The sequence below is a fragment of the Hippocampus zosterae genome, chromosome 9 (assembly GCF_025434085.1).
Source record: "Hippocampus zosterae strain Florida chromosome 9, ASM2543408v3, whole genome shotgun sequence".
Taxonomy (NCBI): domain Eukaryota; kingdom Metazoa; phylum Chordata; class Actinopteri; order Syngnathiformes; family Syngnathidae; genus Hippocampus; species Hippocampus zosterae.
In genome coordinates, this window is record NC_067459.1 from 24377152 (window position 1) to 24404409 (window position 27258).

At 45.6% G+C, this 27258-nt stretch overlaps 1 protein-coding gene and 1 long non-coding RNA gene across 3 annotated transcripts in view; one reads left to right on the forward strand and one right to left on the reverse strand.

The window, feature by feature from the left end:
• On the reverse strand, positions 1 to 26928 carry rspo4 (R-spondin 4). The gene is made up of 5 exons (XM_052076381.1): positions 26498 to 26928; positions 15733 to 15921; positions 15272 to 15409; positions 14444 to 14647; positions 1 to 975 (listed from the first exon to the last, which is right to left on the reverse strand). Exons 1-5 carry the CDS (start codon positions 26568 to 26570, stop codon positions 881 to 883), a joined length of 699 nt encoding a protein of 232 aa, XP_051932341.1. The 5' UTR covers positions 26571 to 26928; the 3' UTR covers positions 1 to 880.
• Positions 1 to 27258, forward strand: part of LOC127607756 (uncharacterized) — a 110095-nt gene that overhangs the window by 2774 nt on the left and 80063 nt on the right. The gene's annotated exons all lie outside the window — the stretch shown is intronic.

Genomic DNA, 27258 nt, shown 5'->3' on the forward strand with positions numbered 1-27258 from the left:
TTTAATTGAGGGAATGGTCTTTATTAGGTACAAAAGGCATTTTATAATAATATTAAATAACATAGCACTCTCGTCTTCAGTTTTACAGATATATCCAACAAACACACACACACACAAATATAATAAACGTCCTCATGCATCCTCAGTCGGCATTTGCATACGAGACTTTGTGCTAAAGTTGATCAACGCTTACTCGCTGTTGCTGAGATCTCGCTTGCCAAACGGAGTTTGAATTTTGACCTCTGACCCGTCCCGCCTTGCGCAAGTTGACATTTTAAAGCTTTTCTTCTTGTCGACGTGCGCGTCAGCATTCAACCAGTCGTTTGCACAGGACTTTGACGGCGTCGCTTTGGAAAGACGGCGCAGTTGAAAGTTTTGGGCTGGTAACTTGAAGCACGTGTTGCTAGGCAGAAATTTGCTGAGAACATTTGCATATGACATAGTGTGTTTATCCTTAGCGTTTCCGCGAGTGTGCATCCCCACACATTTCTGCCTGAGCGTGCATGAGGGCGATCGCACAGCGAGTCGATTCGGGAATCCCCCCCCTCCCGTAAACTAATTTTGCAATCGTACGGAGACACGTTTGGGTGGGTGCTGGATTGGAGCGAGTGGAGAGAGGCCCGGCATCCAGGAGCTTCAGTTGAACGCGCGGCAGTGACGCCGCACGATGGCCTTCATGAACATCAACCCCTGGATGTAAGGGGTGGTCAGAGAATCAGTCCCATTGGCCACCACGTAGCTCCGCCCCCTGCCATGCCGGGAGATTTTTTGATCTCCTTGTATTTCTTGTTTTAGGTGTGTGCTCAGTTGACAAAAGGGTGTCCTTGTATTTGCCTGCGTGTAAATCGTGGCGGACGGGCGGTCGCGGTCAAAGGCGCACTCAGAAGATGTTGCGAGCGTTGCTGTTGGCCAGCATCCAAAGCGGTTTGGACTTACGCTTGCGGCCTCTCCCTCGCGCCATCAGCCTTCTGCTGTCTGGAGACAAAAAAAATAAAAGAATCCTTTATTCAACATCCAGCCAATGAAATCTGCGCATCGTGTGTTGAAGTAGCAGTCGTTTGAAGACTCGTAATTACTGCCACGCTGATACTAATCCTGCGAGTCCATCTATGGCAGGCATGTCCAAAGTCCGGCCCGCGGGCCAAATCCGGCCCGCGGTCGAATTTCATCCGGCCCTCGGCCCCCGTCATAAAATCAGTGCCGTCTGGCCCGCAGGTTGGGCGCAATGGAACACGTGTTGCATTGACTGAGGTCTCGTAGACTGGTGAGTGATGTTTCATAGAGTACTGCTTCCCTCTAGTGGCTAAATGAGTAATAGCATTCACTAAATGAGTAATAGCATTTAGACACTAGGGGGCATCACTCACGAGTTAACAAGACATCACTCCGTGTTTATATTGACTGATATGTCACATTTCAAATTCCTGTTTCAAATGAACCAAAAGAAATTCTTAAGATTGTTGAAATTAAAATAAAAATGGAAATGTGAAAGAGACTGGCTTACTAAAATTTGTTGAACAATATTGTTGTTCAATGTAAAGAATGTCAGCCAAGGTCGGCCCCCCGGCATTTTACCACCTAAAATCTGGCCCTCTTGGCAAAAAGTTTGGACACCCCTGTTTTAGAGTGTTCAACCAGCCTGCCACGCATGTTTTTCGAATGTGGGAGGAAACCGGAGCACCCGGAGAAAACCCATGCAGTATATATATATATATATATATATATATATATATATATACAGTATATATATGGTTCATTATGTGTATATGTATATATCTTTTTTTTTTTTGTATCTCTAATCGGGGTGGGTCCTTGCCGGGGTCGACCTTTTGCCTAGATCACAATCGTCTGGGGCGTCCATCTGTCTTGGCTTATCCATCAGCTCGTCTGCTGGAGTCCGTCCAGCCGTCCTGTCCCTCATTATGCGGATGTGTTACACAAAGTCAACTTATTTTGCGCATCTCACGGCATAATAACTAAAGTTTAAAAAAAAAGTGTTTCAAAATCTGGTCAAAAGCTGGTCCCTCTCTCTGGAATGACCTCCCACTGAACATTCGGCAAGCTTCCTCGCTGCCCATCTTTAAAGCCCTCCTCAAAACTCACTTGTATTCTTTGGCGTTTGACTCACCATGACTTAGATTTGTTCTTGATTTTACTGCTTGGTGCTTTCTACCGCCTTTATTACCCATTTGTCTTACTGTTTATTGTGCATGTTAATTTGTCAATACTTGGCGTTCAACTCAGCATGACTTAGATTTGTTCTTGATTTTACTGCTTGGTGCTTTCTACCGATTATTATTATTATTACTGATTTGTCTTACTGTTTATTGTGCATGTTAATTTGTCAATACTTGGCGTTCAACTCAGCATGACTTAGATTTGTTCTTGATTTTACTGCTTGGTGCTTTCTACCGATTATTATTATTATTACTGATTTGTCTTACTGTTTATTGTGCATGTTAATTTGTCAATACTTGGCGTTCAACTCAGCATGACTTAGATTTGTTCTTGATTTTACTGCTTGGTGCTTTCTACCGATTATTATTATTATTACCGATTTGTCTTACTGTTTATTGTGCATGTTAATATGTCAATACTTGGCGTTTAACTCAGCATGACTTAGATTTGTTCTTGATTTTACTGCTTGGTGCTTTCTACCGATTATTATTATTATTACCGATTTGTCTTACTGTTTATTGTGCATGTTAATATGTCAATACTTGGCGTTCAACTCAGCATGACTTAGATTTGTTCTTGATTTTACTGCTTGGTGCTTTCTACCGATTATTATTATTATTACCGATTTGTCTTACTGTTTATTGTGCATGTTAAATAGCTCCATGTACAGCACTTTGTATGCAGCGATGGCTGTTTGAAAGTGCTCGAGAAATACTCTTGACTTGACTTGACTTGACTTGACTTAAAAATAGGTTTGATCAGGTGTTTGTTTTCTTGCCAAGGTGACCAAAGCCGTTTGCGCTTATGGAACGGCATCAAAAATGTCCGCAAAAGGCTAAACAAAGATGACGCGTGGTCACACATCGTAACGCTACATGCAGCAAATCGCTCACGTTTGGAATAAATCGGAAGAAGACGGAGGAGGGGGCGGGGGCGGGGAACTGAGACATAACCTTTAGACAAAAGTAATGGGACGCATCCAACTACTGCAAAATGCAAGTGTCGTCTTTGGACAAAAGTATTGTGACATCCCGAGCAAGTGAAAAGTAAAAAAAACTAAATTGACTTTTCACAAAAGTGTTGGGGCGCAGGAAATGAAAACTTCAACAAAAAGCATTTGCGTGACCACACGCAAAAAAAACAACCCATGAACATGTGATGGTTGAACAAAAAGTATCGTGACACCTTCAGGAAGCAAAAAAGTGAATGTCACCAATGTATTGGGACATCGCTGAGAAATAAAGGAAGAGAAAATACGTTCGACTCAGATTGAACAGTGTTCCTCAACGCAATGCTGCTTCACCTCACTTGTTCGGAGCACAGAGAAGAACGCTCCGCAAGGGACCGTCATAGTTAAAAAAAAAAAAGATGGCTTTTGTCTGCTGAGCATGTTGCGAAAAAGAGAAGAAAGAAAATGGAGAGATGGGCAATGTTACCACGGCAACCGCAGACTCAGCGTTTACTGTAAATAAGAGCACATGTGCAACATTTTACGAGCACGTGTCCTCCATCCCTTCGGTCAAAAGTATTGGGACGGTCACAGGACACACTGAGGATTTTTTTTTTTGGGGGGGTGGTGGTGTGAGAGTATCTTGGACGGGTTAAAAACAAAAAGTCAACGTGGCCTTTGGCCAAAACGACACTTCCAGGGAGTGAAAAGTCAATTTCCATCATGGTGGGCAACACGATAGCATCCTGAAGTTGCCCTCCTGGGTGTTGTCAAGTGCCGTCTTTGCCTCGGTTCTTCTTCTAAGTGAGAAAGTGAAGAAAGATTTACAGGGAGGGGGCGGCCTTGCGCATGTGGCATCCAGCTCGCGTGATGACAAAAAAACCGCGTGCGAATGCTGCAAAGTTGAAACTCAAAAGCCGTGTCGTCAATTCAACAGTTGAAATGTGGCATGTCAGACTTGGAGCCGCAATGGTGCCGATCCGATCAGTCAAAAAGTGTGCAAGGTGAAAATGCGACATCTCTTTGTTTGGGAATTCCACGGTGAACATTTGAGGAACATGAAAAGGAGGCGCGTGGTAGGGGGGGGGGCAATGGGGGGGAGACCTTGACGTCATCACATGGGTTGGCTTGGTGAAACGGAGTCACGTGACACAAGTCTCCAAACACACCCAAACAGATAAAATACCTGGCGGTTGCGACGGAAGTAGCGAGCGGAACGCAGCTTGACTCTTTCACTGACCGGACTCCCTCAAACGAGCGGCCAAGAACCGCAGCTCGGGTTCTGACCGGAACCAAACGATCAGAATATATGACGGCGGTCCTTAAAAGGCTTGCCACCGGCTGTCGAGCTGTCGAATAGACTTGAAAGTTCCGCTGCTGGTCTCTAACTCACCGAACGGTCGGAGTGCCGACTACATTGTGGAAATGCTTGAATGAAGAAGTTCAAAGCAAACACGGCGCAGCGGCATTTTGCTGTTGTGCCGCGCGGCCGCTAACGGTGTCAAAAGTGGTCTTCGGTCCCACCAAAAACACTCGAGCCAAATGAAAAGAGATGCTTCATTCAAACATGTCGGACATGTACAGGTGATCCGAAACGTGACAAAGCTCATTAGCCCCCCCCCCCCGCCCCCCCCCCCCCCCACTTGCTCTCTCGTTCTCTCGCAAGAAAACCGCTGCCGAGATGAGTGCAAAAGCCTTCTGTGCTTCGGCATGTTCTTGTGGTTCACGCCGTGTGGTGGTGGGAGGGTGGGGGCCGGGTGGGGGGGTGAGACATCCTCGTCTGGGCCGCAACCCTTTCATCCTTTTGGTTTGCCGTGCACACTTTGGCGTGAAGGGGCTCTTTTCAAAAGGCTTGTTTGACACGAATAAATGTTTCATAGAAAATGGGCCCAGTGTGGTTTTTTGTTTGATGCCACTTGTTGTTGTTTTTTTTTTTTTTTTTTTTTAATCTGAAAGCAGCTACTGTCTGGCAAGACAATGTCCTATTTTGCAACCAGTGATGGACAACTTATGTATGAACAAATGAATTGTGTTGATAATCGATGAATCTTCTTGAAGCGCAGTTTCATTCAAAGTTCTCCACATGCTCAGAATTTCAGCTTCTGGTCCACCTTCATTCATTCATTCATTCATTCATCTTCCGGGCCGCTTGATCCTCACTAGGGTCGCGGGGGGTGCTGGAGCCTATCCCAGCTGTCTTCGGGCAGTAGGCGGGGGGGGGACACCCTGAATCGGTTGCCAGCCAATCGCAGGGCACACAGAGACGAACAACCATCCACACTCACACTCACACCAAGGGACAATTTAGAGCGTCCAATCAGCCTGCCACGCATGTTTTTGGAACGTGGGAGGAAACCGCAGCACCCGGAGAAAACCCACGCAGGCCCGGGGAGAACATGCAAACTCCACACAGGGAGGGCGTAGCTGGAATCGAACCCGGTACCTCTGCACTGTGAAGCCCACGTGCTAACCACTGGACTACCGGGCCGCCCACTCCTGAATTTCATTCATTCATCTTCCGAGCCGCTTGATCCTCACTAGGGTCGCGGGGGGTGCTGGAGCCTATCCCAGCCGTCTCCGGGCAGTAGGCGGGGGACACCCTGGATCAGTTACCAGCCAATCGCAGGGCACACAGAGACGAACAACCATTCGCACTCACACTCACACCTAGGGACAATTTAGAGCGTCCAATCAGCCTGCCACGCATGTTTTTGGAATGTGGGAGGAAACCGGAGCACCCGGAGAAAACCCACGCAGGCCCGCCGAGAACATGCAAACTCCACACAGGGAGGCCGGAGCTGGAATCGAACCCGGTACCTCTGCACTGTGAAGCCCACGTGCTAACCACTGGACTACCGGGCCGCCTATCATCTCCAATTTCTGTTAAAAGCCAACATAACCCCCCCCCCCCACCCCCAAATATCTAGTTTTTGGAGCTATCTACTGATAGCAATTTATTAATGACAATAAATTGGTCGTGTTAGTGCTTTGACATCACCCGTTTTTTGCATTTGTTTACTGCTCATAAGACGTTTCCAATCATTGATTTTCCTGGCACGTAATGGATCGAAGCAGGAAGCGAATTATTATCACTCATTGGGGGAAGGGGGTGGGGGGGGGGATAAGAGTTGGTTCAGTCTCAGATTGTTCTTTGCATCCGTCTTCTGAATAACCTGAAAGTGGCGATATCGTGTACTCATGCGAAACGAGTCGCCTTTCTTTTGAAAATGTGATTTTAATCCCGGAAGCAATTCAGCTACTGTAGACAAATATTTCTTTTACGCCGATTCCAAGTACGCCCTCGTTTTTTTTTTTTTTGTCTTTCTCGGCGCGTTTTTGAAATCAGTGTAAAGGGGGAAAAAAAAAAAAAAAGAAGAAAAGTATCCTGAAGCCATCTCTGAATCCAATTTGCTGTTGACTTATTCGGTTAATCAAGAGTCATCGTCATCGGAAAGCAGCGGTTTGCAATGAACTTTCATCCAAAGTCAATGTTTATCTGAATAAACGCAGTCAAATAATCAACCAATCACGCTAATGCCTTCCAAAAACTGTTGGCGAGCTTCAGCCTTGCAAAAACGAGACGCTTCCCGTAAGTCTTACGGAAAAAAAAATTTAAAAAATTGTCATATCGATGCTCCGTCCACGATCACACTTTTGACCGATATCATCATTGATTGTCCAAGTCCAGGCTCGGGGGGGGGGGGGGGGGCGGGGGGGGGGGCGACCACCTCCTAATTATTTGGCAGCAAAATTAATCCATGGTCCCATCTTGCTGTTTTATGTAAATGGCTCCAAATTGCGGTTTGACTGGAAATCCCGCTAGCTTCACACGCTGACATGAAAAATAAGACATCTGGTATTTTTTTTTTGTGCTTTGATGAAGAGACATCAAGTTAGGCAGTGAGCGCTGGTGCGCTTTCCGCACCCCTTCTCCAACGCAACAGAGACTATTAGTGGACATATTTTGGTATGATTGCATTAACAGAGGACATGTGAGGTCTGGCGCTTGTCCAGAGACTTTGAAAGGAAATGTTTTGGACGTGATCCCCCCCCCCCCCCCCCCTCTTCCCGCCACCCCCCCCCCCCCCCCCCCCAATGCTGAAGCTTCACAGGGACTGGAACATTTGACAAGAGTTAGTTTGACTTCATGAGCAATAAAAGAAGGCTTTGGCGGTTGCATTTATATGGAGATTATGGAGCCGATGACTACAAGCAGATGCGCAGGCCGGCCGGGAATTCTTTTTCTCTTTTTCTCTTGGAAGAAAACAATCATACAGGAGAAAAGAAGAAGAAAAACAAAACGACTCAAAAAAAAAAAAAAAAGATCAAAAAAGGCAACGGGAAGGGAAAAGGACACGAGGGAAAAGAAGAAGGTTTAGGTGAAAAAGGGGGGCGGGGGGGCGGGGGGAGGACGAGAAAGAAGAAAAGGTGAAGAGCAAAATGGAAAGAAAAAAATAGCAAAGCCGGGAAAGGGGTGGGCGGGGGGCGGCGGGGGGGAGGGGGGGGGGGGGGGTTATAATGTAATGGGACAAGAGCGAATCAGGCGGAAAAAGGAAAAAGAAAACAAATTAGCAAAGGGGTGGAGGAGATACGGAAGAAATCATCTTGGAGTGACCGGATGAGATTGCGGTCAAGATTGGAGTCAATCATCAAACGGCGACCAATCTTACAAGATCCCCCCCCCCGCCCCCCCCAAATCATCCGAACAAGCGCAACAAACAACCGTGACGTGTTGTTCCGATGCCGAATAGACGGGAATAACTGCAACAGCCGCAACAACAACAGCGCCCGCGGGTAGAGAAAGTCAACACCCCCCCCCCCACTCCCCCCCGAAGCCCCCCCACCCCACCGCTCCGCTGTACAAAGGTCAGCTTTTTCAAAGCGACTAAGACCGAGCGCTCAACCCTTCCAAAAACGCTGTCCAGCGTTCATGTGGCCTAACCACCTGGACAATCAATCATTCCCAGAGAGGAATTCCACAGAAATAAATGAGAGCATGCTGCTCTTGCACAATCGCATTCCAGCGCCCCACGCAAACACTCAAAAATTAAATTCAGATCTTCTCGTCGGCTTTTGCTTTTCCCAGAAGAAACCTGAAAGCTTTGCACCAGCACTGACCACTATTTGGATTTGTTCCTAATTCCGGAGTGTAAAAAAAGTCGCTTTTTGAACAGGGGTGTGTACATTTTTCCCAATGAGTGTTTGGGACTCGAAGTATGAGTGGTGGGCTGGTCAGTAGAGGGCGCTAGAGGTCCCACACCACCACTCACACTTGCCCGTTTTTTTTTTTTTTTTTAAATGTCCTGTCTTTTAAGTTTTCACTTCCACCTGTTCCTTGTGTGGGCCAATCGGCTCCCTCCGGGCACTCGCCCGCTTGTCCCGCGTGTGCCCTCGTTATCTTGTCGCTGTTTGCTTGTATTGAATTCCCTGGTTTCTTCTTTCGTCTGTCGAGTCGTTGTTTCTGTGACTGTCGGGCTTGTTTTGTCGTGTTATTTTGTATCTCGTTTCTTGGACTTTTTCTTCATTTTCGATTTGTGATCATTCCAAATGGGCCTTTTTGGACGCTGATGTTTTGAGATGAATTCCGTTCCCCCAAAACACACCACCAAAAAAAACCCCCCAAAACGGGATGAAAAAGGAGACTTAAGGCGTACGAGACGTCACTCTCCACTTTTCGATGTATTCGTAATCTGCAATCGTTCATGGTTGCATGTCTTCCACCCCACGAGTGTTTCATCCTCCCCTCTTAATTGTCCTCTTGTTTCATTTAGTCGCATGGGCCGAGAGTGAATGACGTCGTCGGGTTTTGGGGGATTTGCCTCATGTTCCTGGTTTGTGCATGCTGGCGGCGATTGTCTGCAATTGCTTATTCTGAAGCCACGCCCTTCTTCTCGAATTTGCGACACACCGATGCAGTGACGCACGGTGACCTTGAGAAGGAACCTGCAAGTGACGACCGGTTTGGAATTATAAATACCTTCGATTCCTTGCGAAATAAATTTAAATAAGTAAATAAAAGAAAAAGTTGTCACATCTGAGCCCCCCGCCCTCACCCCCCTTCTGCGATACTGACATTCCCCGTGGCATTTTCAGTTTTTTTTTGTTTTTGTCTTTTTTTTTTTTAATTGGGATCGACGGTGATTACATTTTTTTTCAAGGTCACATATTGAGAATAATACCAATCCCTTTAAGTACATGTAATATGTTGAAAGAAAGCAATAGCAATTGATAACAGCAAAATAGTGTACCGATTCAACCCCCCCTTTTTTTCTTTTTTTTTTGTTCCCGAACTAACTAGCTTAACTTCTCATTTGACAATATACATTAATAATCACGTCTAAAATAATGATGTATAAAATAAAGCCACAGCCGTCGCTTTCTGTCGGCGTAAAAAGCAGGATCAACAAAAGCTGACGTGAGCTGACAAGTCAATCGTGCGCCGCTATCTCGATCGCGGTTTACGGCGGAATGACGCACAAAATGAAGCGGCAGACAGAATTGAGTAGTTCTGAACTGTACAAAAAAAAGACCCCCCCCCCCTCCCTCCCCCACCCTGAAATAACATCACTGCCAATCCAACGAGGGCTTTGACTGTAACACACGTAACTGGCGCCACTACTCAATGTTGCAAACTGTACAATTACAACATAATGCGACAACGGCAGTCATAAAACAACCTCGAAGGACATGGCGTACTCCGATAAGTGATCATCTCGGTGTCCATCTGCAAACGAGTCCCTCGTTGGTATGAATCATGCCGATTCATACCACCGAGCGAGCCGACGTCAACGCCTCGCAGATGAACTCAATAAAGAAAATCGGCGCGCTCTCATTTGGAATCCATCGGGGTCGACTTTCATCCCATTTTTTTTTTTTTTTTTTTTTTTGCCCGCCGCACGCAGTTACTCATCGCGACGCAAGCGGACAACCCGTCTGACGGAACCGCCCTCCCACGGTGATGAGGAAGATGACCGGCAAGCGCATCACCGCGGGGGTGGACGACTTGAAGAATTGCCTCTCGGTTGGGTCGTTAAATGCGGCGATGTGACATTTTTGCAACTTTTCTGACATGAACCAGTGACTGGATGATTGTCATTATCGTTATGTCTTTGTTTTTCTTTTCTTTTTTTTTCTGCGCTGTCACTTTAAAATCATTTCCTGTTTTTGAACAACGGGTACAAATTCCCAAAAGTTTCTTGGGCGTGGTGGTGGAGCATTTCCATTGATGTTACTGTCAAGGCGAAAGATGATCTGACATTTGAGCGTTTGCCAAGGAACAAATTAATCTTGTACCTCAAGGTGCAAATTCAACTCGTATCTCAATGTGCAGATTCAACTCGTATCTCAAGGCATGACTGAAACTTGTATGTTAAAAAAAAATGACAAGGCGAAAATACGTGCTGCAGGGGATAGTTGGCCAATCGGAGCAGTTCGACTTCAGGTCTCGCGTCGTAAAGTTAAACAATTTTGCGGCATTTCAGTTGTATTTTTTTTCTGTGGGAGTTACTCTGAGAGTCAAAAACAGACGAACAAACAAACAAACAAAAAAATCCTTTCAAAGGTCATTCGTGATGAGAGAGACTGAAGCAAATTCCAGAAGAAAAATCAAGACCTATTGAGGACTCGTATCAATATCACTCGCTTTTCCTCGCAAATGGAATACTTTTTGCCCTCCCAAAATGCAAAAATCACACGCTTATTACATTTTCCCCACAAAAACAGACGTTCCCATGTTTGCCGTTTGATCAAATGGGCCAAATGCAAAGCACATGAAGAGCGTCGCATGTGTCGCGGCCATTGGTGCCGAGGCTCCCATTGGGAAGAAGACACCAAGGCAGCACTTCAAAGGCGCTGAAACCCCAAGCACGCCGCGTCTTTTTGCATCTTTTGACATCGCCCGTACCATGTTGCGAACATCTAAAAAACCTTTCCCAGAAAGGCCCGTTCCCAGAAAGTAAGAAAATGATTCATGGTCAAGACTACAGAAGCGCGGTTGTCTAACTTTGGATACTCGGCACCCCTCCACTCCCAAAAAATAGAAATAATTGACTCTATATGTAAATACCAACTTTAAAATGTACACGGCCGTAGTAAGCCCCCCCCCAAAAAAAAAAATATTTAAAAACAACAAAACGGAGGTTGAACAGTATTCCCAAGAATAGTCTAAATTTTGCGTGAAAAAAAAAATGCACAAATTAACATTGGCGTACTATCACCAGGAACCCCCCCCCCAAAAAAAAATATTTAAAAACAATAAAACGGAGGTTGAACAGTAGTCCCAAGAATAGTCTAAATTTTGCGTGAAAAAAAAATGCACAAATTAACATTGGCGTACTATCACCAGGAACCCCCCCAAAAAAAAAACAATGACAAGGCTGTTATATTATTTCAAAAGTAACACTCTGAGGTTTGCAGAAATGAAATATGAAATATTTATATGGCGGCCCGGTAGTCCAGTGGTTAGCACGTGGGCTTCACAGTGCAGAGGTGCCGGGTTCGATTCCAGCTCCGGCCTCCCTGTGTGGAGTTTGCATGTTCTCCCCGGGCCTGCGTGGGTTTTCTCCGGGTGCTCCGGTTTCCTCCCACATTCCAAAAATATGCATGGCAGGCTGTTTGAACGCTCTAAATTGTCCCTAGGTGTGAGTGTGAGTGCGAATGGTTGTTCGTCTCTGTGTGCCCTGCGATTGGCTGGCAACCGATTCAGGGTGTCCCCTGCCTACTGCCCGGAGACAGCTGGGATAGGCTCCAGCTACCCCCCCGCGACCCTAGTGAGGATCAAGCGGTTAGGAAGATGAATGAAATATGAAATATCTTCCGGACTAAGGACAGAACACTCTTTGGACGGCTTTACTCATGGATCAAGTTTCTCAAACAGAAGAACTTCGCATGTAGCACGCAGACGTCCACGACTGTACCGATTTGCCTGACTAGAAACATGCACTTGTGCTACTCGTACGCCGAAATGTCCTGTCGGGTTGGAACAAATGTTACGACGACCGCATACAATTGCCAGACTCGTAAGGCCAATGCGCATACTGGCGCTAGAATGTCACAGAGATGCTTGGATGGCATAGCAATCAAGCCTTTTTTTTGGGGGGGGGCAGGGGGGGGTCAATCTGTTTAGCGTTCACCTTTGTTGTGAAGCGCTGCTCAAGTATATGGGACAACGGTGGCATTATGAAATCTCCGAAGCACCTTTCATTTACGGGCTAGAATAGGGAAAGAATCAAGTAAAGGACATTTGAAAGGAATCAATTCATTGAAAAGCGGGGGGTGGGGCGAGGGGGGGGGTAATAGACGATGAACGCATTGTTAGCACATCTGCCTCACAGTTCGAAGTTCTGGGTTCCAGACCGAAGAGAGAGAGAGAAGAAGTGAGGCATGGAAAAAGATGTCGGGGGGGGGGGGGGGGGGGAAGAGAAACCAAGTACAGTCAGGGAAAGGAGGAGTGAGTCAAAATGGAGGAAATGATTATCAAAATATTCTGCTAAAAAAAAAAACATAATAATGGCAACATCTAAAAAAGACAGTGTAACTTAAGTCCAAGTCTTCACTTCGTAATTTTCAGCAGTTTTATATTTGGCAAAATCATGGAATGGCTGGAATATATCCCACCGGGGTCGTTGCAGTTCTTTTTTACTTGCAGCGTGGAAACATCCACACGCCATGACGGTTGCGTTTGCGCGGCAGGAGTACGCCGCCTTCTGACTGTATTTGTCGGCGTCGAGAGGCAGTCCAGTCACCTCGGGCCTGTGATCTCTCAGCTGCCTTTTGCAGACCGCGGCCGCCATGTTGATGTCGTACGTCGGCGACATGACCAGCCAATGGGAATAAGCATTGAACTCACTCGCCGCCAGACGTTTTGACGGAACTTTCCATAGAATATCGCGTTCTGCGACTGTATAACTATTGAACCGACCGACAGAATGAGTCGACTGCAACAACGTTGCGCTCTAAAGCTGAGATTCCCAACCGGCGTGTGCCGTGAGAGCTCAAACGGTGGGTCGTGGGAAATGATCACATTTCAAGTATTCAATGGCGTGAAAATTATTTAGTAGTGACAAATAATGTATCTTAGGCCCTCTATCTATGCCAGCAACCTATAGTGATAGAATGAAGAAATCATCTATTAGAAAGCAAAAAGTAGGAAATGGACACTTGGATCCTCTTTTTGTGACAGTTTTGTTTGTCAAGTCAAGTCAAGAGTATTTCTCGAGCACTTTCAAACAGCCATCGCTGCATACAAAGTACACAATAAACAGTAAGACGAATCGGTAATAAAGGCGGTAGAAAGCACCATGCAGTAAAATCAAGAACAAATCTAAGTCATGCTGAGTCGAACGGCAAAGAATACAAGTGAGTTTTGGTGGTGTGCCGTGCGATTTTCCAAACGTAAAATTATGTGCCTTGGCTCAATGAAGGTTGAGAATCACTGCTCTCTCGCCGCGAATTTGTCTGCCATGTTTTTTTATTTTTATTTTTAGGGCGGAGGGCTCTCTGTCGTGTGCGTCTCATTGATTTTGAAACACATTTCTGAATTTGATTGATAAGATCTTTTTAGGTTTTGAATAAAAAATGTTCGTGTTTTTTTTTTTTCGTGTAGAGTTTTTCTTCCAGGAATGAGTCTACTGCAGTGGTTCTTTTTACCTTTTTAGAGGTACCGAAACCAACCAGTTATAATGTGCCCATTCACCGAACCCTTCATGAGTGAAAAATCAAATATATTTTCGACAAACTCAAGATATTAACTATAACGCATTTATTAAAAACTGAAAAAAGTAAATAAAATTTCAAGATATATATTACATATATATATTACATATATATCTTGAAATATATGTAATATATATCTTGAAATTTTATTTACTTTAAATAAAATTTCAAGATATATATGTAATATATATATGTAATATATATCTTGAAATTTTATTTACCGCAAAAAAGGGAAAAAAAATTCAAGATATATATGTAATATATATCTTGAAATGTTATTTACTTTTTTTCTGTTTTTAATAAATGTGTTATATTTAATATCTTATATATATATATATATATAAAGCGAACTGAATTTCCCGCAACACTGATTGGACAAGCGATGTCATGTGATCATCCGCAGCCAGTGATGGCCAAGTGGGCGTGTCATAACTAATTAACATGTTGAGTGTGTCTTCTCCTCCATGGCAGAGGCTCCGTCGAACCCCTGAGAGCGACTCACCCAACCCCTTGGGTTCGATCGAAATATTGCTCTACTGTATCCCCCTTCTGCCCGTTTCGGCACCCCTCACTTGCGGCGTTACGCTTACGAATCTTTCTGACCTGTTGGGCACACGGTGTTCATCCTGCAACTCCTGGTCTGGCTGCGAGACGGGCAGGTGGTCCAGTCGGGGCTTGGCGTAAAGTCAGAAGCGGCGATGTCCCGCGTGCGGGTCTGTTGTCCCAACCTGACGCCGCAGGGGCTGCCGTTTCGGAGGCAGGCGCTCCACGCGCTCCATTCGGTCAGCGGAACTGGGATGCAGTCATCTGATGCGATCGGCGATCGCCCCATCCCCCGGAAAGAAAAAAATGGAAATGGAATTGGGGAGCTGAATTTTGCAAAGAATTTTTTTTCGTGACTCTATCCATGACAGATGCCAAATGTCATGTTGTAAAGTCAAACAGGCTTTAGGGACTAGCCCCCCCCCCCCCCACTAGTCATTACTTGAGGTTTTTGTCAATTACACTGGATGGTGCCAAGTAAAAAATGAGAGGATGAATTATAAAAAAAAAAAAAAAAAAATCTCAGAGTTAATCTTTCCTTGAAATGGCCAAAATGGAAACAGACCTCCTGTGTCTTGTTTGACAGAACTTTTTTTTTTTTTTTTGAGGCTTTACCCATGATAGACATGTCTTCCATATTCCTTGTTGATGAATCACACTGGCCTTTGGGGGGGGTAAATTTTCAAAATGAGCAATTTTTACTTGTGGTTTGGATTTCATGGTAACACACAAAACATGGGACCAAGATGGAAGACTTCCTAAGTATATTTTCATTTTTCAGACTTTTTTTTTTTGTGGCTCTGCCCACAATAGACTTGTCAAGCAAATGTCACGTTTGCTGAATAAAACAGTTTTTTTTTGTTTTTAATTAATATCGGCCTTCCTCACCAAGACATTCGTTGTTGTTCATGACAGTTCCCGCGGGACAGTCGTTTATGCAGTGGCCCATGTAGAGCCGGAAACCGGATTTGCACTGGGTGCAAAAATCCCGACCGAAGCAGTGCTCACAGTTCGCTGGGCGACACTCTGCGTACAACAGCAACAACGAGGCACAATGTTAGCGTCATCTACACTGGGTATCAACTACATTACTCACGATATTAAAAAAATGTATTAAAAAAATGTATAAAAAATGTATTTTTTTAAAAAATAAAATGTATTAAAGAAAAATAAATAAAAAAGTGGGGAAAAAGCAACGCAAAAAATATTACTGGAGCATCACTCAACTGTGTGTAAAATTTCAAGAACCTTTCATTGGCCCTTGAAAACAGGCATAAGCGTCGTGGTGATGATTGCGGTAGGTCAGATGTTTTTTTTTTTTTTTGTATGAGTTTGTGGCGCGTGCGTACTCAGGCAGCGGTTGAGGCGGGGTCCCCTCTGTCCAAAATATCCTTTGGGGCAGGTGGTCAGGCAACTGCCGTGGTGGGACATGCCGTGCCGCAGCAGCAGCAGGAAGAGGCGCTGGGCGCAGCGGACGCAGCCGTTGTCGCGGGAACACTCTTTGCAGTTCACGCAACTCCCCGACCAATCTCGCTGAGCTAGGGATGGGCACAAAAACAAGAACAACAAAAAAAAAAAAAAAGCAAAAAGGTGAATTAGAAAAAAAAACTGTAGTTTTGCTCTTCGCATGCACGTGGGTGTGTCCACAAGCGCTCGACTCCGCCTACCACCTTGCATCACCATGCAATGTCTTAGGCAGGCCACGATATAGCGGCGACTGCCTCGCTTTCTTACTACAGGTGTCACCGAGTCCCAATTATTTATTACCGAGGGTAAGAAAAAATGCACCACTAGAAACGATAACACCGTAACTCAATTGCTACTTCCCGTCTGCATAGCCCAACCTCTTGAAAGAGGCATAAGACTGTCACATGTCTTACATGTGACGATATGTATGGGTGAGTACCGATACGAGGTGTCGGTATCGGGCCGATACAAGGCACTCGTGGAGGCTGTCGACGTCAGCCACTCATATTTAAGCTAAAAAAAAAAAAGGACGTGTAACATTGAAAAAGTCCTCCCATGCAGTAGGTGGCACTATACGGCGAATCATCTGCGTCAGAATGACAGGGTCGTTCATCACAAGTTTTTGTCGTTGTGTTGAATGAACTGTAACGTCTCAAAAGTACTCATTCATTCATTCATTCATTCATTCATCTTCCGAGCCGCTTGATCCTCACTAGGGTCGCGGGGGGTGCTGGAGCCTATCCCAGCTGTCTTTGAGCAGTAGGCGGGGGGACACCCTGAATCGGTTGCCAGCCAATCGCAGGGCACACAGAAACGAACAACCACTCGCACTCACACTCACACCTAGGGACAATTTGGAGTGTTCAATCAGCCTGCCACGCATGTCTTTGGAATGTGGGAGGAAACCGGAGCACCCGGAGAAAACCCACGCAGGCCCGGGGAGAACATGCAAACTCCACACAGGGAGGCCGGAGCTGGAATCGAACTCGGTACCTCTGCACTGTGAAGCCGACGTGCTAACCACTGGGCTACCGGGCCGCCCTCTCAAAAGTACTCGCGGTATCAAAACTCGATATATTTTCGAGTCCCCAAAAAGTGAGCAAAGTGGTTATCGAACATCCCTCCTCGAAACGGCAACAAAGCATGTTGTGAACAGATTTCGAAATTGGAGTTCAACATCTGTCATGGCATGACAAAAGCCATCGATCTACGAAAGCGCACATCAGATGGGACAGTGGGACAGTGGGCGCCCCCATGGCCGCTTTTCGCTACAAGCGTGTGCCTCCTTGATTTACAGTGTGGGGGGGGGGGGGAATAAATCCAAGATGGTGGTGATGCTCCTGCTGTTTCATCTTTCATTTCTTTTCAGTGTTTGGTGCTATTCTGATTGAGTCTCTGTTGGTTGTATTTTCGAAAACATATCAGACGTTTGGCCGCGTTTTGAGCCTGGTGGATGAGAAGACGTTGCCCCCGTTTTCCGGGAGACGTACCCGCTAATCTCTTTAGCGTCCACACACGGCCTTCACGGGCGTGAAGGGCGCTGCCGTGGCAAATGCTGCGCTCATCTGCGGTGCTCAAACAGGAACTGAAACACGCCTCTGTTGATTCCCCGAGCGCATGGATATACTTTGTCGTGCTGCGTCCTGGATCCTGTCCATCTGCAGCTTTTGAGGGAATGTGCTCCCGTTGTCCGGATTTTTCCATCTTGAGCAGCCGGCTCAGGTTCGGCTTTGAAACCGTAATCGATGCTTTCATCACATCTCGGCTGGACTACTGAAATGCATTTTCATTTGGAGTCGGCCAGTCCTCCATCGAGCATCTCCAGTTGGTCCAAAATGCTGCCGCTCGCCTCTCGTACTCGTTAGCGGGAGCACAAAACTCCTGCGTCGGCGTACGTTAACTGGCTCCCTTGACATTTTAGAGTCCTTCTTAAGATCCTATTTTTTTTTTTCGAATTACATCCCGCTAAACCTCTCGCCGCCCATCTTTAAAACGTGTCTTCAGACTCATTTTTATTCTTTGACTTTTAGACTCACTGTGTGTTGTCTTTTTTTCTCGTCTTCAGCATCCAAATGAAAAACCAGGCATCAACAGAAATAATCATCATGGTCAAAATCAATAGGCAGAACACGAGCTCGTTGAGAACGATGAGATTTTGTTTTTTTTCGATTTGAATGAAGAAACCATTGATCATAAAATGCAAAATGCCATCGACCGTTGATGGCGGCTGATCACTCTGATGTTGGGTGTTAGCCTGCGAATCAGCGTTTTGGCTAGCCCTCGTCCATTCACTCAAGTCCACATCAAATAAAGCTCAGTCAGCCCGCGTCATGGAATCATGTGTCTGTCAAGTCACACGGGCCGCCTACGTGAGTCTCCACATTGGTTTCCATGTCTTCAGCATTGTTCTCAGGCTTCCGTAAAGCTTGCTAACTCGCTGATCATTTGAATCGAGTCCGGCGCAGCTCGCCAGAGATGGGACATTGTGATTTCCGAAGAATGCTGCGGAAAAGTGATCATCCCAAAAATGGATTTGCGGAAATTAAGGCTTTTGCATCCATATTGATCTGCTTCTTAAATATTGTGAGGAATCATTAACGTAGTCGCTGCCTTCAGACCCATCATGATTAAAAAATCATATTTTTTTAAGGACATTTGAACGTAAATGTCCGTCTGTCCATTTGCCAAATAATTTCGATGCACTTGATGCAAACCAGCCTTTCCAGTCACATAAAACGCCAAATGCTCACATCCGTCTGTCCAGTTTTTGCAAGTGGAGGTACTTGTCACATGTGCGACCCATCTGCAGAAAGCCATTTGATGGACGCTAACCGGCAGCAGGTGGCGCACGATGACAAAACACCTCTCTGTCGTCACAGATACCGCGGCGCCCGATCGGGTGAAGTTGAAATCCAAAGAATTTCAGGCACATGTCTCAACATGTACTTTACGTCGGATGTAGAGCAGCCGCGTGGTCGTTAATGATTTTGACTGGCTGGAACAGGATCGTCCCTCCGGGGTTACCGTGTATATCTTTGTGTCAATCTCTTTACGAAGTCATGCTAAGCTGTCTGGTTGTTCACGTACATAAATGTGTTTTCCACTAGAGTGAATGTGCGACATGATAAAAAAAAAAAGGGCGGCAGGTGCAAATGCGTCCTTCCAACGTGAACGTTACGACGTAAACGTGCCGCACGACGGCTGCGTCGAAGGCTCACGATCTTCTAAATGAGAGACAAAGGGCAAATGAAGTGCTTTTTGCCTCGCAGCTTGTGAGACAAAATGTGCATTTTTGCGCCGTATCAAAATATACCGAGGAGCTAAAATGAAAAATCATCCGCCGAATCGTGCCGAAAAAGCTTCGGTTGGGTAGCACGCATGCGAGTCGCTCACGTCGGCGGTCGATGCTAGCTAGCTGCTATGGAAGCCAGCTGCTACGGAAGCCGTCGCAGCTAGCTAGCTGCTATGGAAGCTAGCTGCTACGGAAGCCGTAGCAGCAAGCTAGTTGCTATGGAAGCTAGCTGCTACGGAAGCCGTAGCAGCTAGCTAGCTGCTATGGAAGCTAGCTGCTACGGAAGCCGTAGCAACAAGCTAGTTGCTATGGAAGCTAGCTGCTACGGAGCCCCAGCTGGCTACTGGTGCGGCTAAACAAGTTTACATTTCAGTATTTTAAAGTGAATTATTTGTTGATTTATTTACGGTTGTGTCGGAGCCAAACTCCATATTGGACATTTATTTCCATTTTTGGAAGAATTAAAAAAAAAAAAGTATTTCTGATGAATGTCAATTATTTGCAGATTCTTAAAATAAATTTATATTTGCCCGCGGCTAGGTGTCTGTCCTCCGCAAATAGTGGGTGTCTTCTGTATCACCAATAAATACATGAACATACAATGAATCTGGCGGCGCTGAACCGCAAACATGACAACAATGCCACCTTGAGCGATGCAGCGTTTGATTGCTCAGGCAAGACTTTGGAGTTGCCGAACAGTAGCCAAGCGAGGTCAAGTTTTCGATCACAAGTGGCGAAGTCAGATGAGAGCCAATCGAAGGAAGCCTGCGGGGCCCAGACTGGCTTAGTATGGGTGGGGGGGGAAACCACAGAGTGTCGCAAATAGTCCATGTGGATGCGTACACGTGTTCCAATAACTGCTTTTCATCCGCACAATCTGCTCGGTTGTTTTCTTTTTGCTGCAGATCGTATCGCGCGATGATTTCAGACAGGCTTCAAAGAAAATGCGATAACACCTTTTGTGCTCGTTCTAGCCCTGGAGAATGTAGAAGGGAACAAAAGCATCATGGAAAAGCAAGTTGTTTTTTTTTTTTTGATAAGAGAAAAATCGCACTTTATGGTATAAATCACACTATAAAACAGGATTGACCACAATGCAAGGAAAACACCCCCAAAGCAACTGTTTTTATTGCGGAAACACCCACTGAAAATCTTCCGGGAAGTTTGATGTGTGTGTGGTAACAGTCAACGCAACCTTTTGTGGTTGAGTGTTTTCACAAAGGAAGAATAGCACGGCTTTATGTAAGATATAAAAAAAAAAAAACTTACAAAAGATGTGATGAGAGACGTCATGCTTTGAATTAGTGTAGTTATGGGAATAAACTGCAACTCTCGAGGGAAGGAACGGCTTGGCCTGACGGATGATGTCAGCACTTAACGGCCACATCTGTCACCCTTTGCTCCACGTGATGACTATAAGAAGGATCCACCGAGTGTGCGTTTTATGCGTGTTGGATAAAGGACAGCGGAGGATGTGCGAAGAAGCAGAGGATGAAGACGTTCATTCGTTGTTCAAACATGGGCCGTATTATAGATTCTATAGCTACCTATTTAGCTATCTAACTAGCTAGCTACAGTATATATCTAGCTAGCTAATGTTCTAATATTATTAAATGTAATTTCTACAAATGTTATTTCAGACGCGTATCAATTTGGTAGCCCTTCACACAATCAGGACCCATGAAGTAGCTCTCACTCTCAAAAAGTTTGGTGACCCCTGGTTTAGAATATTCATTTAGTTATCGCGGTGCATTGTGGGTAGCAGACGTCATGTTTCAACAGACGACTCATTACAGAAAGCGTGACCGTGATCGTTGCAACTGGTCCTCCTGAGTTATATTCCTTTCGTTTCACCTTCGAAAGCAATGCCTGTAAGTCTGCTCGTGTTTATCATTATTTAGAAATGTGTTTCAGAGATTGCTATTGGAAATTCGCTAGTTTAGAGTGTTGCTAACGACGTAGCGAACAATGCTAAATCGGTGCTAACAAGCTAATTAGCATGCGAAGGTGCTGCGAAAATGCATTGTTTATCGTTGTTTGTCACATTTTGAGCTGTATTTATGTCCTTGTTAAACACCTGACGATTTGTGTTGTATTTGTGTACGCAATATTAATGCATGTTTTAAATCTGTTCATTTCAGTTTCACTCTGCAATTCATTGAGTCGATGTCACAGTCGTTCACTGTACGCCGTCAAGAAGACCGTAATAAAGGAGCAAGACGCTCAGTTTCCTGGCTCATGAATAAATGAGTTTGGCTTGCTGTTGACCTGCGTTAACATACCTATAGTATCCAACACGTAGCGATAACAGTACAGGCACGTCCAAAACAAAGTCCCCGCTCGCAACTGACCGGACCGAACGAACAACTGTGGTGACCATTTTTTTCTCAAAGGTATTTGAGCCACGCATTAAAAATGAAGTGAGGTGCTGACAAAGCAAGAAGTGAAAATAAGCGCTCTTACTTTTGTGGTTGACCGGTTCCATCCTCGCCGTAGCTTTACCGAACCGACGCTGGATGATTGAGCCTCACTCATCGTTGTTGGCTAAGGCGACGTTCAGATTGGAGGTCTTAATGCTCATTTGGCATTTTTGGGTGAAGGGCAGCTGGCTTTATTTATGTTATGCATGCAATGAAGCGTTGACATTCCATGTTAATTGAAACCTCAGACCGTCTGCCGTGTGAACCAAATGTGTCCCATAAAAGGCCCAGCATGTGCAAAAGAAGAGACGCCGTCACTCACGACGTGACGCTTACATATGCAAATGCGGTCTTGTGTAAATCAAACGGTCGCCTTTAATCCATATGACTCGACTCAAAACACATTTTGAAGGTCTTGGTCTCGTCTCGGATTGTCTCAGACTTGAGTCTTGAGCTACTTTTCCATTCCAGGGCGCCAGAAATCCCCCAGCGCCCCGGCTCGGCCTTTCCCATTCGAACAGGCGGCCATCGATGTGGAGCTCCGCCGTATCATTTTATGCGAGGCAAGTCTCCGCTCTGCAATCGCGCTCGTCTACCTCCAAAATATGAATTGCCGCTGCGTGGCAACGTTGCAAATTACGGCTCATCAAATTCACAGAAGCTTTCAAATCCATCTCGCTAAATATGCTGTCGATGAAAAAAAAATCAATTTGTTGCGAGAAAAATACCGTACAGTATATATAGTCCACATTATTCTATAGTCCAGGGGTGGGCAAACTACGGCCCGCGGGCCAAATCCGGCCCGTTGGTCTTTTTAATCCGGCCCACCGAAGGTTGGTACACAATTATGGTTCGATGTCAACGACTGCATTCATTTCATTTGGACTTGTAATGACAGGCCTTTCACCGCCAGGTGGCCCAGTTACTTGAAGTTGCAGAGCATAGGGAGGAAGGGGGACACGACACGGAAGCCCGCAGTAGCGCCAAGTCAAGCAAATCCCGTTCGATACGCCGGAATAATGTACTCTTAAAGTCTGAAAAACGTGCCAAAAAATGCAAAATACTGCTTTTTAAATAAAGAAATCCAAATTATATTATGTCGAATTTAGTTCACCCTTTTGATCCAGCCCTCCATAATATTTTATGGTTCTCATGTGGCCCTAGGCAAAAAATAATTGCACACACCTGCTATAGTCTAACCTCGTTACAACGTACCTTGGAGGACGTAAGGAATCCACCTGTCAAAACGGTAGGCCGTTGTAAAAATTTCCGATAAAATGGCCGCCAACTACGATGTACAATATAGTATGAACAATTAGACGTAAAAACATGAACAGGGTCTTACAGTATCAACATGTCAATTACAATTATGTGTATACTAGCTGGTTCGCCGCCTTCCGGGCGGCTCATCGGCTAGTTCCTGCGGAAGGCTGGTAAGGTGGGCCTTCGTCCCACAAAAGTGTTGTTGCTTGGTTCAACTTTTTGTTCATCTTCATTGCTTATCGCGAAAATAAAGAGATTGAGGTCTTGAGGAGCCGACGATGAGAAGAAAGGAGCGTTGGCGCGGAGTGCCGATGCGGATTTGGAGCTGGGAGTCGCGGCTTGGAGTTTGAAGCGGATTACGTGGGACAGGAGAAGTGAACTAATCCCTTTTCGTCAATGGACGCTACAGCTTTGTGTTTGCTTTCAAAACTTAGCTTGTAGCATGACGTGTGCACATTTTCAGCATGACGTCTCTGATCCACTGGAGAAAGGACACTTTGATCCTCTCTTTCATCTAGAACTGCTTCAGACAACAAAGTGTATGCAGAAAGTTGGTGAAGATTGAACGACTGTCTGTGTCCTATGTGTTGTCTTGTGTTATTTCTGTTATTTTGACTTCAAAATGGCGCCGCGAGAGTGGCTGCCTTTCCGGCAGCTCCTATATTTTGTTGTTCTACTTCTTACTTTCATAACTTTGCTGCTGTGAATCTGGAATTTCTCCATTGTGAGACTAATAAAGGTTTTCTTCTTTTCTTCTTCTAAATAACTAACAATTTAATTGCAATGCTTGTGGGTAGACAACATTTTTTGCGCTAAGATGCCCGCGCGATCGTAGTGAGCCACTGCCTGAGCGGCGCAGTGGCTCAGTAGTAGGTACGTTTTGAAAAGGGACAGACGGAAGGACAGACTGCGTGCGGGACGACGCGCAATATATATACAGTGCCCTCCATAAGTATTGGCACCCCTGGTTGAGATGTGTTTTTTAGCTTCCAATTATTTTATTTTTTTTCTAAATAATATGGGACCTTAATGGAAAAAAAGAGAAAAATCCAACCTTCAATACAAGTGCATTTATTCAGTGGGGAAAAAATCCCACATAAAGAAATAATTATTTGACATCAAATAATGTGTGTCACAATTATTAGCACCCCTGGTGTTAATATTTTGTACAACCCCCTTTTGCCAACAAAACAGCACCTAATCTTCTCCTATAATGTTTCACAAGATGGGAAAAGACAGAAAGAGGGATCTTCAGCCATTCCTCTTTGCAGAATCTCTCTAAATCATCCAGAGACCTGGGTCCTCTCCTCTGTACTCTCCTCTTCAGCTCACCCCACAGGTTCTCAATGGGGTTGAGGTCAGGGGACTGAGATGGCCATGGGAGGAGCTTGATTTTGTGTCTGGTGAACCATTTCTGTGTAGATTTGGCCATATGTTTAGGGTCATTGTCTTGCTGAAAGACCCAGTGACGACCCAGCTTCAGCTTTCGGGCAGAGGGCAACAGATTTTGATTTAAAATGTCCTGGTATTTCAAAGCATTCATGATGCCATGCACCCTAACAAGGTTCCCAGGGCCTTTGGAAGCGAAACAGCCCCACAGCATCACTGACCCACCCCCATACTTCACAGTGGGTATGAGGTGCTTTTCAGCATGCGCATCTTTCGTGGTACGCCAGACCCACTTAGAGTGTTTGTTGCCAAAAAGCTCAATCTTGGTCTCATCTGACCAAAGCACACGGTCCCAGTTGAAGCCCCAATACCGCTTGGCGAACTCCAGACGCTTGCGTTTATGATTGTGAGTGAGGAAAGGTTTTCTCCGTGCATGCCTCCCAAACAGCTTGTTGGCGTGTAGACAGCGCCTGATGGTTGATTTGGAGACTTTGTGACCCCAGGATGCTACCATTTGTTGTAATTCTGTAACAGTGAGCTTTGGAGATCTTTTGATTTCTCTTACCATCCTCCTCACTGTGCGTGGTGGCAAAATAAACTTGGCTCCTCGTCCAGGCTTGTTTACCACTGTTCCAGTTGTTTTGAACTTCTTAATTATTCCTCTCACAGTGGATATGGGCAGCTGCAGTTGAGTGGCAATCTTCTTGTAGCCTCTGCCTGACCTGTGAAGGTCGACGCACATCTGCCTCACTTGTATGCTGTGTTCCTTTGTCTTTCCCATGTTTAAGAGTGGATAAGAGAAATGGCCTCGGTGTCACGTCATATTTATACCCCAGGGAGACAGGAAGTGATGAATTACTAATTAAATGTTCCTACATACTCTGGTAAACTTTGTAAACTACTGTAGAAATGACAGAAATGCTTCAATTATATTTATTTCCTGGGAATTGTTAAGGGTGCCAATAATTGTGGAACAGGTGATTTGATGTCAAATAATTATTTCTTTATGTGGGATTTTTTCCCCACTGAATAAATGCACTTGTATTGAAGGTTGGATTTTTCTCTTTTTTTCCATTAAGGTCCCATATTATTTAGAAAAAAAATAAAATAATTGGAAGCTAAAAAACACATCTCAACCAGGGGTGCCAATACTTATGGAGGGCACTGTATAGATGAAGGAAAAAGAAAATCATAAGACATGAAGCAAACAAGTGGCGACGCTCCTACGTCCTCTCTGAAAACATACAGTCGCCAAATGTTACCCGCCATACGCCGACGACATCCGAGAGACTCCCCTTTCGAAAGTGAGAGGCGATTTCAGCCTTCGCAGACAATGAGATTCGCTCCTGTTTTAAGCGGCCATGTTTTCAAGGCGGTCAAGACGTGCCTCCGTGAGTGACGGCAGGAAGTGCGACAACGTCCCGAGTCGGTCAGTAGTGTTGCTAAGCAACGGGGGGGGGGGGGGGGGGGGAAATCCCGCGCTGTACTTTTTGTTCAGAAGCGAGACGACGGCGGCGGCGGCGGCGGAGGTCAGCTGTCCGGGGTTTGTTCGTCCTTAGGAAGGCCTTTTCACGATTTGGTGAGCAAAATCTGGTCGTTATAAGGAAGGGACTTTGACATGTGAACGTTAACGGGATAGAAACATCGTAAACGGGATACGCTGAAAAGAGGTTTGACTCTATCGTGTATTCGTATCAGACCCCAGCGTGCGTATTTAGGGCTCCAAAAAAGTCTTCATTTTCATTACATACAATTTTTGTTGTTGTTCCTGCAAGAATTGAGATATCTTGGTCTTTTCTTTGTCTCAGCTTGTCTCCCTTTCGGTCTTGTCCCATTCTGAACTCTCAAAAGTCTCGGTCTTGTCTTTGTCTCTACTTCAAAAGTCTTGGTCTCGTCTCATTGGTCTTGGTTAGCCAGTTCTGGTCTCAGGCAAGACTTGGTCTCGGATAGCGGCTCTCGAGCGTAACATCTTACAGGTTGATTTCATCATTTTGGGGAGGACAATGGCCGCTACGTCATTTGCTGTTCAAAGTCCACAATCCAAATCACACACAGGAACAGAAAATCCGCCAGCAGAAGTCCAATTGCGCTCAGTATCGATCCGACAACACATCAAAGGACCACGGCAGGTCCACCGGCCCAACTAAAATTGCGGTTCGAAATCCAAATTCTTTCAGGGAGTCAAACTGTTGTCGTCAAAGACTACGGGAAGACGAGTTTTAAGGGCAGCGCGGAAAGTCTGCACATCAAATGCGTGGAAATCGCCCCCCCCCGAGTACTCACCGTCCGACCGACTCGCGCTCCTCAAGGCGTCGCAAAGGAAAGACATCGCAATGGCGACAAGTGGCAAACGCATTTGGGCTCCTGGCGGGCGGTCGCATTCAGAGCCGGGCTGCCGACATCCGCGGGGGAAAGTCCAGACTTGTCGACCATGTACTTCCACGATGACGAAGATGATGGAGGTGATGGAGCAGGTACGGAAAAGAGACGATCGCTTTATCCGTTCTTTGCTGGAGAGCACCTGGTGCTGGATGGAAGCTCCCTCCTTCTGGATGCTCTCAGAGAAACGCCGCCACTTACCGACTCTGACGGCTTTTGCCTCTTTTTATCCTCCAGTCTTTTTTTTTTTTTTTAACCCTTGACAGGGTTGTAAGTGCTTCCATATTTGCAGCGGGATCTGCCTCCTCCTTCTCCACCTCCTCCGACTTCATCTATTCTCCCTCCTCCCCTGCTGCTAGACGTGTTCAGAATTCCTTTTCGACATGACCTAATTGTCTACTACTGTATTCTTGCATCATTCCATAGTCCCCCCCCCCCACCGCAAAAAAAAAAAAAAAAAACTTCTGATCTGTCGGCTGCGCCGGAGGGAGAAAAGGACGAGTGAGAGCGCCCCAGGGGGGGCGCGGGAAGCCGCAAGATTGGTGTCATGGACATCAAAACACATCTGTTTCGACAAGCCTATTGACTCAGACCATAAAGCCGTTATCTGATATATTTATTTATTTGTGTTGTATTTTTTTTCATATCTTATTTGATGTTGTTTT

Bases quoted from the DNA above. Each gene is read 5' to 3' on its own strand.
- rspo4 (XM_052076381.1), bottom strand. From the start codon at position 26,570: ATGCGTTTGCCACTTGTCGCCATTGCGATGTCTTTCCTTTGCGACGCC. The intron at 14,648-15,271 runs GTGAGGAAGGCC...CGATCGCATCAG, and splicing joins GAACAACAACGAATGTCTTG to ATGACTGCATCCCAGTTCCG. The intron at 976-14,443 runs GTCAGAAAGATT...TTTTGTCTCCAG, and splicing joins GAACACCGTGTGCCCAACAG to ACAGCAGAAGGCTGATGGCG.